The sequence below is a fragment of the Cornus florida genome, unplaced genomic scaffold, assembly GCF_030987335.1.
Source record: "Cornus florida cultivar Cherokee Brave unplaced genomic scaffold, ASM3098733v1 CherokeeBrave_3.0.0_Hap2_Chr09, whole genome shotgun sequence".
NCBI classification, from domain to species: Eukaryota; Viridiplantae; Streptophyta; class Magnoliopsida; order Cornales; family Cornaceae; genus Cornus; species Cornus florida.
In genome coordinates, this window is record NW_026775579.1 from 50,038,182 (window position 1) to 50,052,307 (window position 14,126).

General features: G+C 37.1%; 1 protein-coding gene across 5 annotated transcripts; it reads left to right on the forward strand.

The window, feature by feature from the left end:
• The first annotated feature begins 514 nt into the window (after positions 1-514).
• Positions 515-13,008, forward strand: LOC132273882 (pentatricopeptide repeat-containing protein At1g77405-like). Of its 5 annotated transcripts, XM_059774991.1 has the most exons (5): positions 3,153-3,287; positions 3,492-3,691; positions 5,299-5,400; positions 12,383-12,434; positions 12,548-13,008. In XM_059774991.1, the coding sequence occupies exons 1-5, from the start codon at positions 3,239-3,241 to the stop codon at positions 12,658-12,660; spliced, it is 516 nt and encodes a 171-aa protein (XP_059630974.1). In that variant the 5' UTR covers positions 3,153-3,238; the 3' UTR covers positions 12,661-13,008. The 5 variants fall into 5 exon arrangements, 4 of the variants coding, with proteins under 4 accessions (XP_059630973.1, XP_059630971.1, XP_059630974.1 ...); XM_059774990.1 differs by lacking the exons at positions 5,299-5,400; positions 12,383-12,434; positions 12,548-13,008 and adding exons at positions 515-1,202; positions 1,325-1,401 and having other exon boundaries at positions 1,592-3,287; positions 3,492-3,538; XR_009470292.1 differs by lacking the exons at positions 5,299-5,400; positions 12,383-12,434; positions 12,548-13,008 and adding exons at positions 516-1,202; positions 1,325-1,401 and having other exon boundaries at positions 1,592-3,491; positions 3,586-3,691.
• Positions 13,009-14,126: the final 1,118 nt, after the last annotated feature.

Sequence of the window (14,126 nt, forward strand, 5' to 3'; positions counted from 1 at the left end):
TTTTTTTTTTTTTTTTTTTTTTTTTTTTTTTTTTTTTACACAAATATACAAATTACATTTTCCTTTTTAATGTTTGTAAATTTCAAAATTTTTAAGAAAATTTTATTTTTTAAACATTTATATGGGTCTTAACGGGTTGACCCTAATAATAATTAATGGATCCACGGATCATAACGGGTTGACTCTACACATTTTTGACCCGCACATTTTTAACCTGTCCATTTTCAATCCATTCTGAGCGGGTTGAATATGAGTCTTGACCCATGTTTGACCCGACCATTTTTAACCTAACCCAAATTCGACCCAACCCGACTATTTGTCACCCCTAATTGAAATGGGGTATATATTAAAATGGATTAAGACCCCTGAGGTTGGATCATTCATCTGAATAAAAATTTGGCTTTTAACGACCACTTATACCTCGATTTGTGGCTTACCATTTCACTTAGACTTCAAATGTCAATTTTTGGTGTTAAGTGACTATGCTATCCTTTGACCTCGTGTTGACTATTTTTTGTGACTAAACTGCCCCCACACACATTTCTTGTTCCTCCTCTCAGACAGTAATCCCAGTTAACCCACACCATCTTCTGTTGGGGAACTGCGGCGAGAGTGTAGAGTGGCAAAGTGAGACCGCTCTGATATTTGTGAAGAGAGAGAGAGAGAGTGATTCACATATTTGAGATCTGCAGACGAGAGAGAGAGAGTGATTCACATATATAGAGAGAGAGGAGCCCAATAAATAGAACAGGGGAGGCGAATATAGGTCGGCGGTTGAGAGGGTTGGGAGATCGGGTGTTGGTGTCGCCGCCGCCTACACCTCTTGATATCGACGTCAATTGGGAGTCGAATCGGAGACGGTTGGGAGGTCGGCGGTTGAGATCTCATCGCCGGTCGCAGATCATCCACACTGGCCCAGCGGTGGCTCGGAACACGGACGGCGGTGTGCTCGGAACGGTGAGAACGGGGTCGGCCGTGGAGACTCAGCGGTGAGCTTGCGAGCAAGGTTGACAGCTCGGCTGTGGATGAACTGCGAGCAAGGCGGTGACGGACTGGCTGTGACGGCTTGATGGAGCCGGTGGAGACTGACTGGCTGTGACGGCTTGCGAGCAAGGTGGACAGCTCGTTTGCCGGAACTCGCCACTGCCGACGCCGCTCTCGGAGGTGGTGCCGCTGTCACAGGATTCAAATGGTCGGAGGAGGTGATGGTTGATTTGTGATTTTGGGAATCATGTGGTTCAATGTTCTTCTATTTCCTTGAATTTTTTTTTTTTTTTTTTTGACTCTTTTTCTGAAAGATTTCAAATTTTCTGTTGATACAAAGTTGGTGTTGGTTCGTGGATTCAGCAAATTGGAAGAAACCCTTATGATTTTTGGACTGTTGAATCTTTTGAATAAAACGTAAGTGACTCTGTACACTGAAACAGTATGAATTCGATGATTAAAAAAACTAATGCACGTGAAATTGTATGTGATTTTTCTATGCTCATTGACTGTTGTCAAAGCCATTAGAAATAATTTATTAATGCATCATGTTGAAATTATATATTTCTATGCTCTACTCTTACCATAACTGATCTTCTCTTTACAGAAACTCGGTCAGAGCTTGGTGTGGGTTAATTGGGATGATTGTCTGAGAGGAGGAGGAAGAGGAAATGTGTGTTGGGGGCAGTTTAGTCACAGAAAATAGTCAACATGAGGTCAAGGTTAACATAGTCATTTAACACCAAAAATTGACATTTGAGGTATAAGTGAATTGTTAAGCCACTAATTGGGGGTGTAAGTGGTCGTTAAAAACCAAATCTTCATCTAAGTGAAATATGATCATACCTCAGGCGGTTTGAGTGAAATTAACCCCGTTAAAATCAGAGTAGGGAGAGTTCACCTAAATAGTTAAATTGAGTTCAATTCGATGCCTTTCATAGGTTCTGCACTTGAGCATTTGCCACATTGATTTTCTCAGGGGTTCACTTCACAAGTTCAAATGAATTAATCATCTCTCTAGCGATGATTTCATCAAAACCTCTCACTTCACTCGTAAACCAAGTAGTGGCCATAATGATCCAAAATAGACCCTTTGATGCTCAGCTTGCTTTTTCTCCCACCTCTATCACTTCCCATCAACCATGGACTGTTGAAGCCGTTTCTGATATTCTAAGATCCATACCCAGATTCTTCTTCCAATCCACAAGATCCATTGCTCGTCAAAAAGGTTTCCGGCACCGAGCACCTCTCAAACAGAGAAATCTGCGGGAAGAATCCAATAGAGCTCTCAAAGGTGTGCTTGTTCTTGGTCCTGCTGCTTACAGAGACCCCCAGAAAGTTGAGTTAGGATTGGACAAAGCAATGGAGTTCTACTATTGGGTCGAGACCCAATTTGGGTTCACACATAATGAGAGGACTTGCAGAGAGATGGCTTGTGTGTTGGCCAGAGGGAATAGATTGAAAGCCCTTTGGGAATTTTTGAACGAAATGGCAAGGGGAGAGAGAGGTGGGATTGTGACTACCTCGACCGTTACATGTTTGATTAAAGTTCTAGGAGAAGAGGGGTTGGTTAATGAAGCATTGGCTACTTTTTACAGGATGAAGCAATTTCATTGCAAACCAGATGTTTATGCTTATAATACGGTTATTTATGCTCTTTGTAGAGTTGGAAACTTCAGAAAAGCTAAGTTTTTGCTGGGGCAAATGGAATTGCCGGGTTTTAGATGCCCGCCTGATACATTCACCTACACAATATTGATTAGTTCTTATTGTAAGCGTAGCCTGCAAACTGGGTGCAGGAAGGCCATTAGGAGGAGGGTGTGGGAAGCAAATCACTTGTTTCGAATTATGCTCTTCAAGGGTTTTGTTCCTGATGTTGTAACTTACAACTGTTTGATTGATGGTTGTTGCAAAACTAACAGAATTGGAAGGGCTTTGGAACTTTTTGATGACATGACCAAAAAGGGTTGTCTCCCAAATCGAGTTACTTATAATTCTTTCATTAGATATTACAGCGCTGTTAACGAGATTGATAAAGCTGTTGAAATGTTGCGAAGGATGCAAAAGATGAATCATGGGATACCCGGTACAAGTTCTTATACCCCAGTCATCCATGCTCTGTGTGAAGGAGGAAGGATCATAGAGGCGAGGGATTTTCTTGTTGAGTTGGTTGATGGTGGATCAATTCCGAGAGAATATACATACAAGTTTTTATGTGATGTGCTGAACTGTGCAGAAGAGGCCAATTTGCTGGATGATGAACTGCGTAGGAGAATTGAAGATGGTATTAAGAATAGATATAGGCAAGTGATGAAGGTGAAACCTGTTATGAACCGCAAGATTTCATAGTTACATGGGGAAGTTAGATAGTTTGGAGGAATGTAGTATTCTCCATCATCATTTTAAGAATGTTATGTGAAAAAAGCCTACGAGTCAATAGCTCTGCCTCTGCCGGTAATTGTATTATGCTATCAAGGAAATTGAATTTGGTTAATTTATTTCTTCAGGTAATTGTATTATGCAAGTTTGGAATTATGGATCAACATTTCATCCATGCAAATGCCCTCTATGTTATCGTCAAATTACTTTGTTGATTCCCAGTCAGGCTTCGTCACAGCTACGTAATAATTCTCAAGTTGCTGATATTCTAGGAAGGGTTGAAACATACAATCGTCATTTTGGTCAACGTTCAAATGGTCTCTATCAGGTACATTTAAGTGTTTATGACATTTACTTGGGCTAGCAACATATAGTTTGGAAATCATGTCATCTTCAAATGGTGATGCTTGTCTCAGTAATCAGTATTTTTTTATTGTTTCCATCTTTAAATGTTTACATTGCTGTAGTAGAGGATTCATTTCCATGATAGTATGATACCATGCTCTATCTTGTGTATTGTGTAAGAGTTGGTTAATTAAATTTGGAATTGATGACGACACTTTGAACATCGTTTTTTTTTTTTTTTTGTTAGGCAAGTACACACAAACACATTTCACAAATTGCCCACTATGGGGCTTGAACCCCTCCCTCACCTATCCTTGGTGGGAGGAGAGGTTGTACCATTGGGCTAATGGCCCATTGGTACACTTTGAACATCTTTTTGTGGCCTTGATGCGCTAGCTACTTATTTATTTACTAAGCTTTGCAGGTATATATATATTTTCTTGTCGCCTGAAAGGGTTATGAGTATTTCATATCATCTTTTCTTCAAATTGTTAGACAATAAAACCATTTGTTAGCAATCTGGCTTACTCCTTTTCTTCTTATTCTTCTTCTTCTTCTTCTTTTTTTTTTTTTTTTTGGCTGTTTTAAAAGAACTAATTAACTTTATTGGTGGTCCACTGGGTGCCAAATTTGCTTCAACTTCTTATTTATTATTTCTGAAAAAATAAAATTCATTAGGTTCTCAGTTCCTGTCTAGTGCTGTGGATTTGAACTTCAATCAGTTCTCTCTCTCTCTCTCTCTCGTTTGTGAGGTTCGTGGCAGAGATGGTTTAAGTACTTTATACAAGTTCTTAGATTTTAGATTTTATTTTTTTCTTTGGTGGTTGTCAGTTTTTTGCCAATAATTATAGAATAAAAATCTGCATCCGTCATTGTAACTCTATCCATGGTTTTTTAATATCGAGACATGGCTCTTCGAGAACTCCTTGAATGCCTAATGTATAGAGGTGCACACAGTTCGGCTTGAATATGTTAAGGATAAATTGGAACCATTTCGGTCTAAGAAAATTGGAACCAAACAGAACAGAAATTATTTATTTTTTTGGGTAAGTAAAAAAAGAATTGTCTTATTGAGCAAATTGTCTAAACTGAACCAATCTCAACAGCAGGGTGAACGGTTCTGATCAGTTCAGTTTAGAGGTTTGGTTCGTGTGTGAGTGTATATTTAACAGAGAACACAGTGTGGGTGTGTATGATGAACATAGAACATAGAGACTGAGAAATAGAGAGAGATATTAATGAAAATAAAGAGACTGAGTGACAAATAGAAAGAGATGAAGGTTTTTTTTTTTTGATAAGTAAGATTATTCAATTGAAGAGCGCTCTAAAGGGGCACATCCGATGCAAAAAGGACCACAAGGGCCAACAGGACAGAGAGACGAAGTTAGAACAAAAAAAGATTGAAACTCGCCTGTAAAGATAAATAAGATGATGAAGACAACATCGTTTTTTATAATTGATGTTAATTGTCGACTGCTAGGGCTGAAACATTCTGTATCTCTTACCAATTATGATTTTATTCACATTTCACAGAACCAGCAACAAACAATTGTGCATTGACACTCGAAAAATGTTCTCTCTTTTTGACAGAGGCTGCAAGATCTTCCGTTTCTTCTTCGGAGGCCGTTACGAGAACTGATGTATCCTCAAAGATCTCTTCCACTAGTTATCAGGGCACACGTTTATTTAACAGTAAGTTAATGGCGCAACTGTTCAAGCATATGTGGCAGATTAATGTGATGCAGCTTTCATTTCTCACTTGTGCATTCTGGCATACATCTACATTTTGTCGGTCCTCTCATGCACAATTAATCTGTTAAGACCCCCCCCCCCCCCCTTCCCGGCGGGGCCTCCCCCCAAAATAATAATAATAATAATAATAAAACTAAAATATAATAATAAAAATTTAAAATTTAAAAAATAAAAAGACATGCATACAAACAGAGAAAAGAAAAGAGGAATAAGCTGCATTTTCCATGATTATCTGCAAGGTGCATGGGGTTTTCATTGCATCACTTCTTTTTATTTATTTATTTTTTAATAATGCTTGGCTTAAGAAATATTCTAAAAAAATTATAATGTTACATGCTCCTCATGTAGGATAGTGGTATATTGTCTAGATGCTGGATAATGAGGCATCGTGTACCACTTTACATGTAAACTTCTGTAGCTACGAAGAAGGTTTTCCAGCCTTTACTGTTAGAAATTTTTTGCTTATAATTGTATGAACAAAATTTGCTAGTATATCAGCGAAAAGGATATGATTTTCAGTCATTGAGCTAGCAGTCTAGCACATACCATCCTCCAAGGGCTGAAAATAACATAGTAAGTAGAAGTTAGCAACTTAGAAGGACATTTGGTGTTAATGCTACAACAGTTTTTCGAATCAACCTACCAGAAATTCTATTTGTGAATAGGACATTTATCATATTGATTTGCCGTAATCTGTTCCAGTTAAATTGATGGTATGAGTTGTGTTGATGAAATGCTTAATTCTAGAAATAAAACAACAATACTGTTTTTAAAAAGTTGAATAATTATAAAAAATATACTTGGGATGATAATTAGGCAATGCTAAATACTTGCATCAATAAATTCCCCTAGGCATTTGATTCTAGATGTAACAAACCTCACCCTACCCGGACACAATATTGTCCGCTTTTGGCTCCTTTGGATCAGGAGGTCACCCATCCTGTTACTACTCCAGAATAAGCACACTTAACTTTGGAGTTCTGATGGGTTTACGGCCATCATGGCTTTAAATGCATTATGTCAAAGAAGGGTGTTGTTGAACCTTACATATAGCACTTCACCTTCCCAGACGATGTGGAATCATGACACCCTGTAGCATGCTAGTTTGGTAGCTCGTCCAGTCTATCGCACCCGCCTACAGAGGTCATCACAATCACCCCCTGTGGGGGCCCAACGTCCTTATTGGCCACACTTCCGGCAGGGTTCCGGCTCTGATACGATTTGTAACAAACCTCACCCTACCCAGACACAGTATTGTCCGCTTTTGGCTCCTCCGGACTAGAGACTTTCCAGGAGGTCACCCATCCTGGTACTACTCCAGAGTAAGCACGCTTAACTTTGGAGTTCTGATGGGTTCACGACCATCACAACTTTAAACGCATTGTGTCATAGAAGGGCGTTGAACCATGCATATAACACTTCACCTTCCCCAGGCGATGTGAGATCATGACACCCTGTAGCCTGCCTGTGTGGTAGCTTGTCTAGTGTCTCACACCCGCACACAGAGGTCGTCACACTTTTTTTTTTTTCCTAGTTGGTACTCGCATACACGTCTCTTCTGAGACTCGAACCCCGGACCTCCCTTTGGGAAGTAAGAGGTTGATACCACTAGGCAACTAGCCCGTTGGTGGTCGTCACACTTGAAGCCTCTAATTTAAGTTTGGGCTGTTAAGCAAGTGATGCTGAGTAAATGCTCATGGAAATATGCTTAGGGTAGAGGTAGCTTATGGAGGGGATGGCCTAACTGATGTTGCAGTTTTAGTGTTTTCCTCTCTCTCTCTCTCTCTCTCTCTCTCTCTCCTTCCTTTTGTGTTTAAGGGGGGTATAAGGGTTAAAGCAGGGACTAGGAGGGGTAGAACGATTTTCCCAGTTATTTGGGGTAAATCAAAACTGGGGACAGGTGAAACGTGTGATTTTGGTACGTTGTTTAATGCTGGGATGTTGCTTCAAAGCTTTTCTTCTGTGAGCTTTTTCATATTGTAGAAAATTATGAGGTTGTTTTTTCTCTGCTATGTGAGCTTGATGGATAGAGTAGTAGTTTAGGATCCTTGAATCATTATCACAGTCTAGGATTGGGTTTTGGTGTCATGGATATGTTCTTTGACTTTTGTATGGCACTTCCATCATGGAAGGTAGGGACTAAAGAGGATTTGCTGTCACTGAGCCCCTCCGGGCAGGGGCAAAACCATATGGGACCAAGCCGCCATTTTTTTTTTTCAAAATCCCTTTAAAAAGGGCCTCATATATATCCAGTTACAAAATAGTAAAACAATTTAATATGTAGCCCCTCCAAGATTTTGTAAAATCCCTAAAAAAATAGGCCTCCTATAAATAGTTAATCACATAATAGTGAAAATAATTTATATGTGCCCCCAAAACTTATAAAAACCTCAATTTGAGCCTTGTTTTTAAAAATCTACATGTAAAGGAAATGGGCAAAATTTCAATATAACACTTCTACCTATATTGTCTTCTTATTTTATGCACTCAGTGGGTTATGAAATGTTTTTACTTATATAAAGAATTTTATTAGATCCACCTCCTGAAACTTCTATTATAAAGAAATGAAAATGTTTTCTAATGTTTTTACTGTTAATCTACCAAAACCAAGGCCTCACTAAAAGATTGCAACCCTAACACTCTTCTCCTGGACATCTGATAGGAATTTTTGTGTCAAAAGTGGGCATTATTTGTACGGACATCTTATAGGAGAAAATTCTTACCAGTTGATAATTTGGCATGGGCGAGAAATATTATTTTGTATCAGTGCCAGAAACTGGTGGACCTGATTTTTTTTTCTATCTGATATTCTTTGGGGTCTGGTTTGGTTGGAAATGTTAGTCCAGGAGGTTGGCCTGTGAGGGAGTTAGATTGGTATGCGAGCTGCCCCTGTATCATTCTTTGTGCGTGCGTGTGTATGTCTGTGTTTTGGAAGTAAGAGAATAGATGTTTGTTTGAGGGATTGAAAAATTCAAACTTGTTATGTTAAATAAAGCATATTTTGTTCTGTTCTTTGTTTGTTGAATCTGCCTCCTTGATGGATCGGGGTCCTGGGGGTTGTCTATCTACTTACTTTCTGTAGACGTCCTAGGTAGCATGAGTAGGGGTTGGATTAGTTTAGTTGTTTTCTTTTGCCTAGTTGACCGTGTTCTTAGATTGGATTGCATCCTCTTTGCCACTTATTTAGTCAGTTTTTCTCTCTAATAAATCATAGAAATAGGAAAAATTACACTCAGGTTCAGCATAATTACACTGTGTTCCCCTGTGGTATCAATAATTACTCTGAACTCCCTTGAGGTTCAAAAGTCAGTAACAGATTCCCCCTTACGTTAAACGTCAACGTAAGTCGATGTTTTCGCTGATGTCATCGAAGGGTAAGCATAAATGCCCTTAAAGAGGAACAAAGACATGTTTACCCTTACTTTTTTTTTTCAAAAGTACTTAAATACCCTCACTTGGTCTACCCTAAAATGACGAAAATGCCCCCACCTACCCCATCAATAATCTGTACCCGACTATTTTCCTCTCTTAACTCTTCGACTCTCTTTCGCTCTCTAACTTTATCTCTGTTTCCCCCTCACAAGTCTCTCTTACTCTCTGTTTGTTCCCCAACTCTCTGTTTCTCTTCATGGCATGGTACTTTCTCAGGCCAGACTCACCACTTCTCCAATGCCTCTCAAATTCATATATATACCTAAATACATATGCATAAAAATTATAGAAATTACGATTTATGCATGTGTGTTGCAGGCTAAGTTACTGAAAATAAAATCTAAAGAGTATAAAATGATCCTTAGTGATAAACCAACATCTAAATATCAATGTTATTTTTCTTACTTTATATAACACGCACACTGAAGATTCTCCAAAGCTCAACAAATCATGATCAAAATTGGTTAGACTATTTGGGAAAGTTTGGGATTATGGCCGATCAGAATTATACAGATTTATATTTCTCACAGTGATAACAGAATTAATTTCATCCAATTTGTGTATGTTGAGGATGGAACACTGGTGATATCTGATAAACTTGGAAGTACCATTGGAAACAAATTCAATGCAGTGATTTTCTTGTTAGATTTATTAGTATTTAAGTATTTAAAATATATACTCTTCATTGCTTCCTCTTCATTATCTTCTTCTTGGTGATCATCCTCTTCGTCCAGTTTCGTATTCTCTGCTCCTTTGAGAATTTCAAAGCTCCATTGATTCTCACCCATGGCCGACTCGAACTCATTGAGAGAAGGTAAAGATACTCTCAAACGGTTTGGTGCATATTATATTTATCATTTAATTAGTATCTAAATCTTATACTTTTTATATCGAACATTTGTTTTGATTCCGGGTTTCGGTTTTTAAAATTATTTTAGAACGTAAAACTGGTTTACAAATTAAATATAAAGTTTGTATTTAATTGATTGTGCAGTGCAATTCAACAAGTATTCCCAGATTTGACAATCACACAATTAATTAAACTATAATATTTGAACAAACAACCAGAAACCACAAAATATGCAAGCTGATAATTTAAAACAAAGAAGAACGGTAATGAAACACTAAGAGTGTTGCTTACTATATGAAAGTGTATGCATGAATAGAGCTGGTGATTAGAGATTATCCAGCAGTGTTTTGATCAATTTAATTAGAATCAATTGAGACACAAAAGAAGAATTTTCGGGCTCGACGCCATGGAGTTAGGATTCGTATAATCTAGAACAATGGGTATTTGTGTCTTTTTCATTTTTCATTTGACAAATGAAGAATAATATACTCCAATAGAGGGCATAAGTGCAATTTCGTCAAATTTTTGTAACAGAGTCTGACGGACATTACTGACAAGGGAGTTGGTGTAATTATGAAAACCACGAGGGAACGCAGTGTAATTCTAACCTCAGAGGAGGTGAGTGTAATTTACCTAGGAAATATTACTAACAAGTCCTACTTTTCCTTTTAAAAGACTTACAAGTACTAACAATTTTCGATAAGACAACTAAATCCTACTTTTTAATAAGTGGTTACACATTATTTTTAAATCTCTCAAATACATTTTTACCCTTTGTAATTTGTAGTTATAGTTTTTTGAGTTCATTATTAGTTTTTTAGTTCAAAATTTTACATTTATTCTTTTACGTTCTTGTGAAGTTTCATTTAATTACTCAGTATTGATTTATGACTCAAAACATTTAATTTAATTCAATTCAATATAGAAAATCTTGCATAGTTATTTCGTTATGACGTTGATAAATTTTGCCACTGAAAATTAAAAATACCATAAAAGACAATCGCTTAAATGTTATTAAATTATTTGAACAAATAAATAGATATCTTTTATACATCATGAAAGAATTACAATGATGGAAAATCAAATTGCTCAAAAAAAATATATTAAATATGTTTAGATAGTTAATTAAAAAAAAAAAAAAAAAAAAAAAAAAGAAAGGTGTTGGATTTTATATTAACTTTTCAATATAAATTGTAATTTCAAAATATATTTTGAATGGATATGGATAAAAAGGTTTTAGAAGTAGCATTTAACTATCTTGTTGAAACTTGATAGGACTTATTGGTATTTTAAATGAAAAGTAATACTTATTGGTAATTTTTCCTAAATCATAATACAACGAGGAAAGTGAACACCATAGACAAGCATCATTCATCTCCTCCACCCAAGGATCACTGACAATAACCACATCAGAGAAGTCTCAGTTCCGTGAAGCATCCAATCTCTGTTAGCATGTCAGTAAGTATACTAGCAGAAAAGGCTTGTTGATAAATATGAGAAAAAGGAACACGGTTGACCTAGAAACAAATCCTCGACTAGTGCTCAAGTACTCTGTATTGACTAGTGCTGAAGTACTCTTTATTTTTTCATTCTTTTAGTAATGCTTCCTCAAAACCGCACATTCAAGAGTAGAAGCGATGCCATATTTGAAGACATACGAGCTGTCACTTTTGCTGATCTTGTGATACACAATTCACCTACTATTTCTTTGTACTAAGCCCCTTCGAGCCACCAAAATTTTATTTTCAATAGGCAAGGAGGATTTCACACAACATGGGTGTACTCTTTCATACCTTAGCTTCTAGGATTTTTTCCAAGGAGAAGTTTTTGTTGTTGGGGTAAGGTAAGTAATTCAATTCAAGGAGAACTTAGTGCCATCAATTTTTGTTTCATCAATACTACAAATAGATTTTTCTATCATACAAAAAATTATTAGGAGGATGACCATTAAAAGCAAAATGTTTCCTATGGTTCCAAAAAAAATAAGGGGATACGACATTTTTAAATAATTGAAAAAAATACTTGTGAGCAATTATTTGTTGTTGTATGTCCTCCGTATTTATTTTAGTTAAAGAAATTTATTGATACTGGAAAGGATAAGCAGGTTAAAAATGTGGAAATGGTGACAACTATTTCAATTATAAACTTTAGTCTGTTGATCCAGCTCCGGGCATTGGGGCATCGTAAAATTTCTTCTAACTTTGACAGCCTTTCTTGGCAGAGTAGAGTGCATCTGATAGATTACATCTGAGGGTGAATTAGTTGTTAGGAATGGACTGATTGATTTGCCAAAACCTGTCCCATCTAACCAAATTAGAAAATAAATAAATAGAACTCCCACCAATTGATTGCAGAAAAATATGGGAGAAAATAACTGAATTCCAATTGTTAGATGATTTGCCCGATGCAGGTTTGCTCCCACCTCGCCGTAGTAAGCTTACGTACACCTGTATATATTGCATCGGCAGCTGACTGATAAGTCTGCAATTCTTTTAACTGCCCGATGATGTGATTTCCCATGGCCATGAAGCGTGAATGGATGACAAACTTATTTTCTCTATATAATTAATTCGATGTATTCTCAATTTGATGATCATTGATTATTTTCTTACAGATTGTTGTGTGTTTCTTTGTGTGCAGATGCTAGCAAGTTTTATCTACTTCATCAGCCCTTTGGACATTATTCCTGAAGGTATGCATGTTGCTTGCCGTGATTCTATTATGTTGAATTTTTTTTTTTTTTAATTGTGGACTGAACGAGTGCAAACTCGATCCAACATCATGAACTATTGTGTTTTTCAACAGGGGTAGTGGGACTAGTTGGTCTTTTGGATGATTTCATTATCGTGCTCATCTGCTTCTTTCATGTCGCTGCCCTCTACCGGTCAGTTGTCCTTTTCCGCCATGGAGGTTCTTGAAGTGTCGCTGGAGCAATGACGTGTTTGAACCTCGAAGACAATACTGAAAGGTGACCGAGTGAAAGTAAAATAGAAAAAGAAAAGAATCAAAAAGTAAGTCGATTTTCACTGGATAAAGGATACGAGTGAAACAATAGAATATGAAACGGGAGATTCATTCGACGGATTTTTTTATAGCTTTTTTTATTCATATAGTGGAAGAACCAAGTATGTTGTCCTGGATTGCAAGTTGTAACCCAGTGGTTCGTATATTTTTACTATCAGATTCAACGTTTGACATGTTGCCTTGCCTGTAAAGCCAAATCCGGTTGAAACCTTTAAGTGGAGCCAGCTGATATTCTACTTTCACTGCTCTTTGCCATCTCAGGACACAACTTTTGGGATATCAATGCCCAAATGTTGTCGAAACTCAAGTTTATTGATCTGCATTCTCTCCTACATCAACACTAAACTCAGACCGGGACAACCAATTTCATTTCATCAGTTTCTGAATTTTAGGAGAAAATTTTCAAATCAAACATTTGGTGGTTTGGAGCTTAATGTTCTGTGAAACACCCTGATTGAAATATAGGAGCATGCCATAATCAAGCGTCCGTGTGGTTTGATATAACATTGTTGTTGCAGGATTCGCTATGACCAATTTAGGAAGAAAAATTTATCACGACGAACTACGTGAAGCTGTTAGATCGGTGAATAGAATGTCTAACCAAACACACACAAATCAGATAATCATTTGTTAATTCTAAATTGGGTTAAAACCGCCATAAAAGACTTGCGAACAACTCAAAACTCAGTAATTTCCTGCAGCTTGCGATGAGTTGGCTCACAAGGTTGATAACCAGAACCACTGGTAAGTAAATGCTCGTGTGTAATTAACAATATATTTATTAGTTGAAAATCAAAATTTAGATTGATGTTTGACAAATTCAATTACAACCTCAATTGATAATTTTGCAAGACAGCGAAAGCGTATTCTGGGTTTAGCGTATTCTAAGTTTCACTAAGATTAGGTAAGAGAAACATGGCTCACCGTATCGGTCGATACGGGTTAGCAACCCTTTTTCTAGGGTCCGAACGGTAAACCGATATTCGTTCTAATCCATTACACCACAACGGTAACTGATACCACAATTGCAAACCATTGTACCTTGCTGTAGGGCTTAACATCATGATTGGCTTAACATGATGATTTAGAGTAGATTACTTTAGCTACCAAAGAAATTGAATGAACAAGAACCATCCCTAGAAATGATAAACATAACTTACCAACTGCATTAACCAGTTCAAGGACAAGGACTAACAAGTAACAAACCCTTTTTGATAGTAATATCGTGTAGATATATATTATATACATGTACAATACATTTCAAACTGCAGACTATGTCTCAGATATACATCCAAACAATGTGTTCAAGAGAATGTGAGCATCACAGATTTTTTTATATTTTGCTTTTAATTTTTTTTCG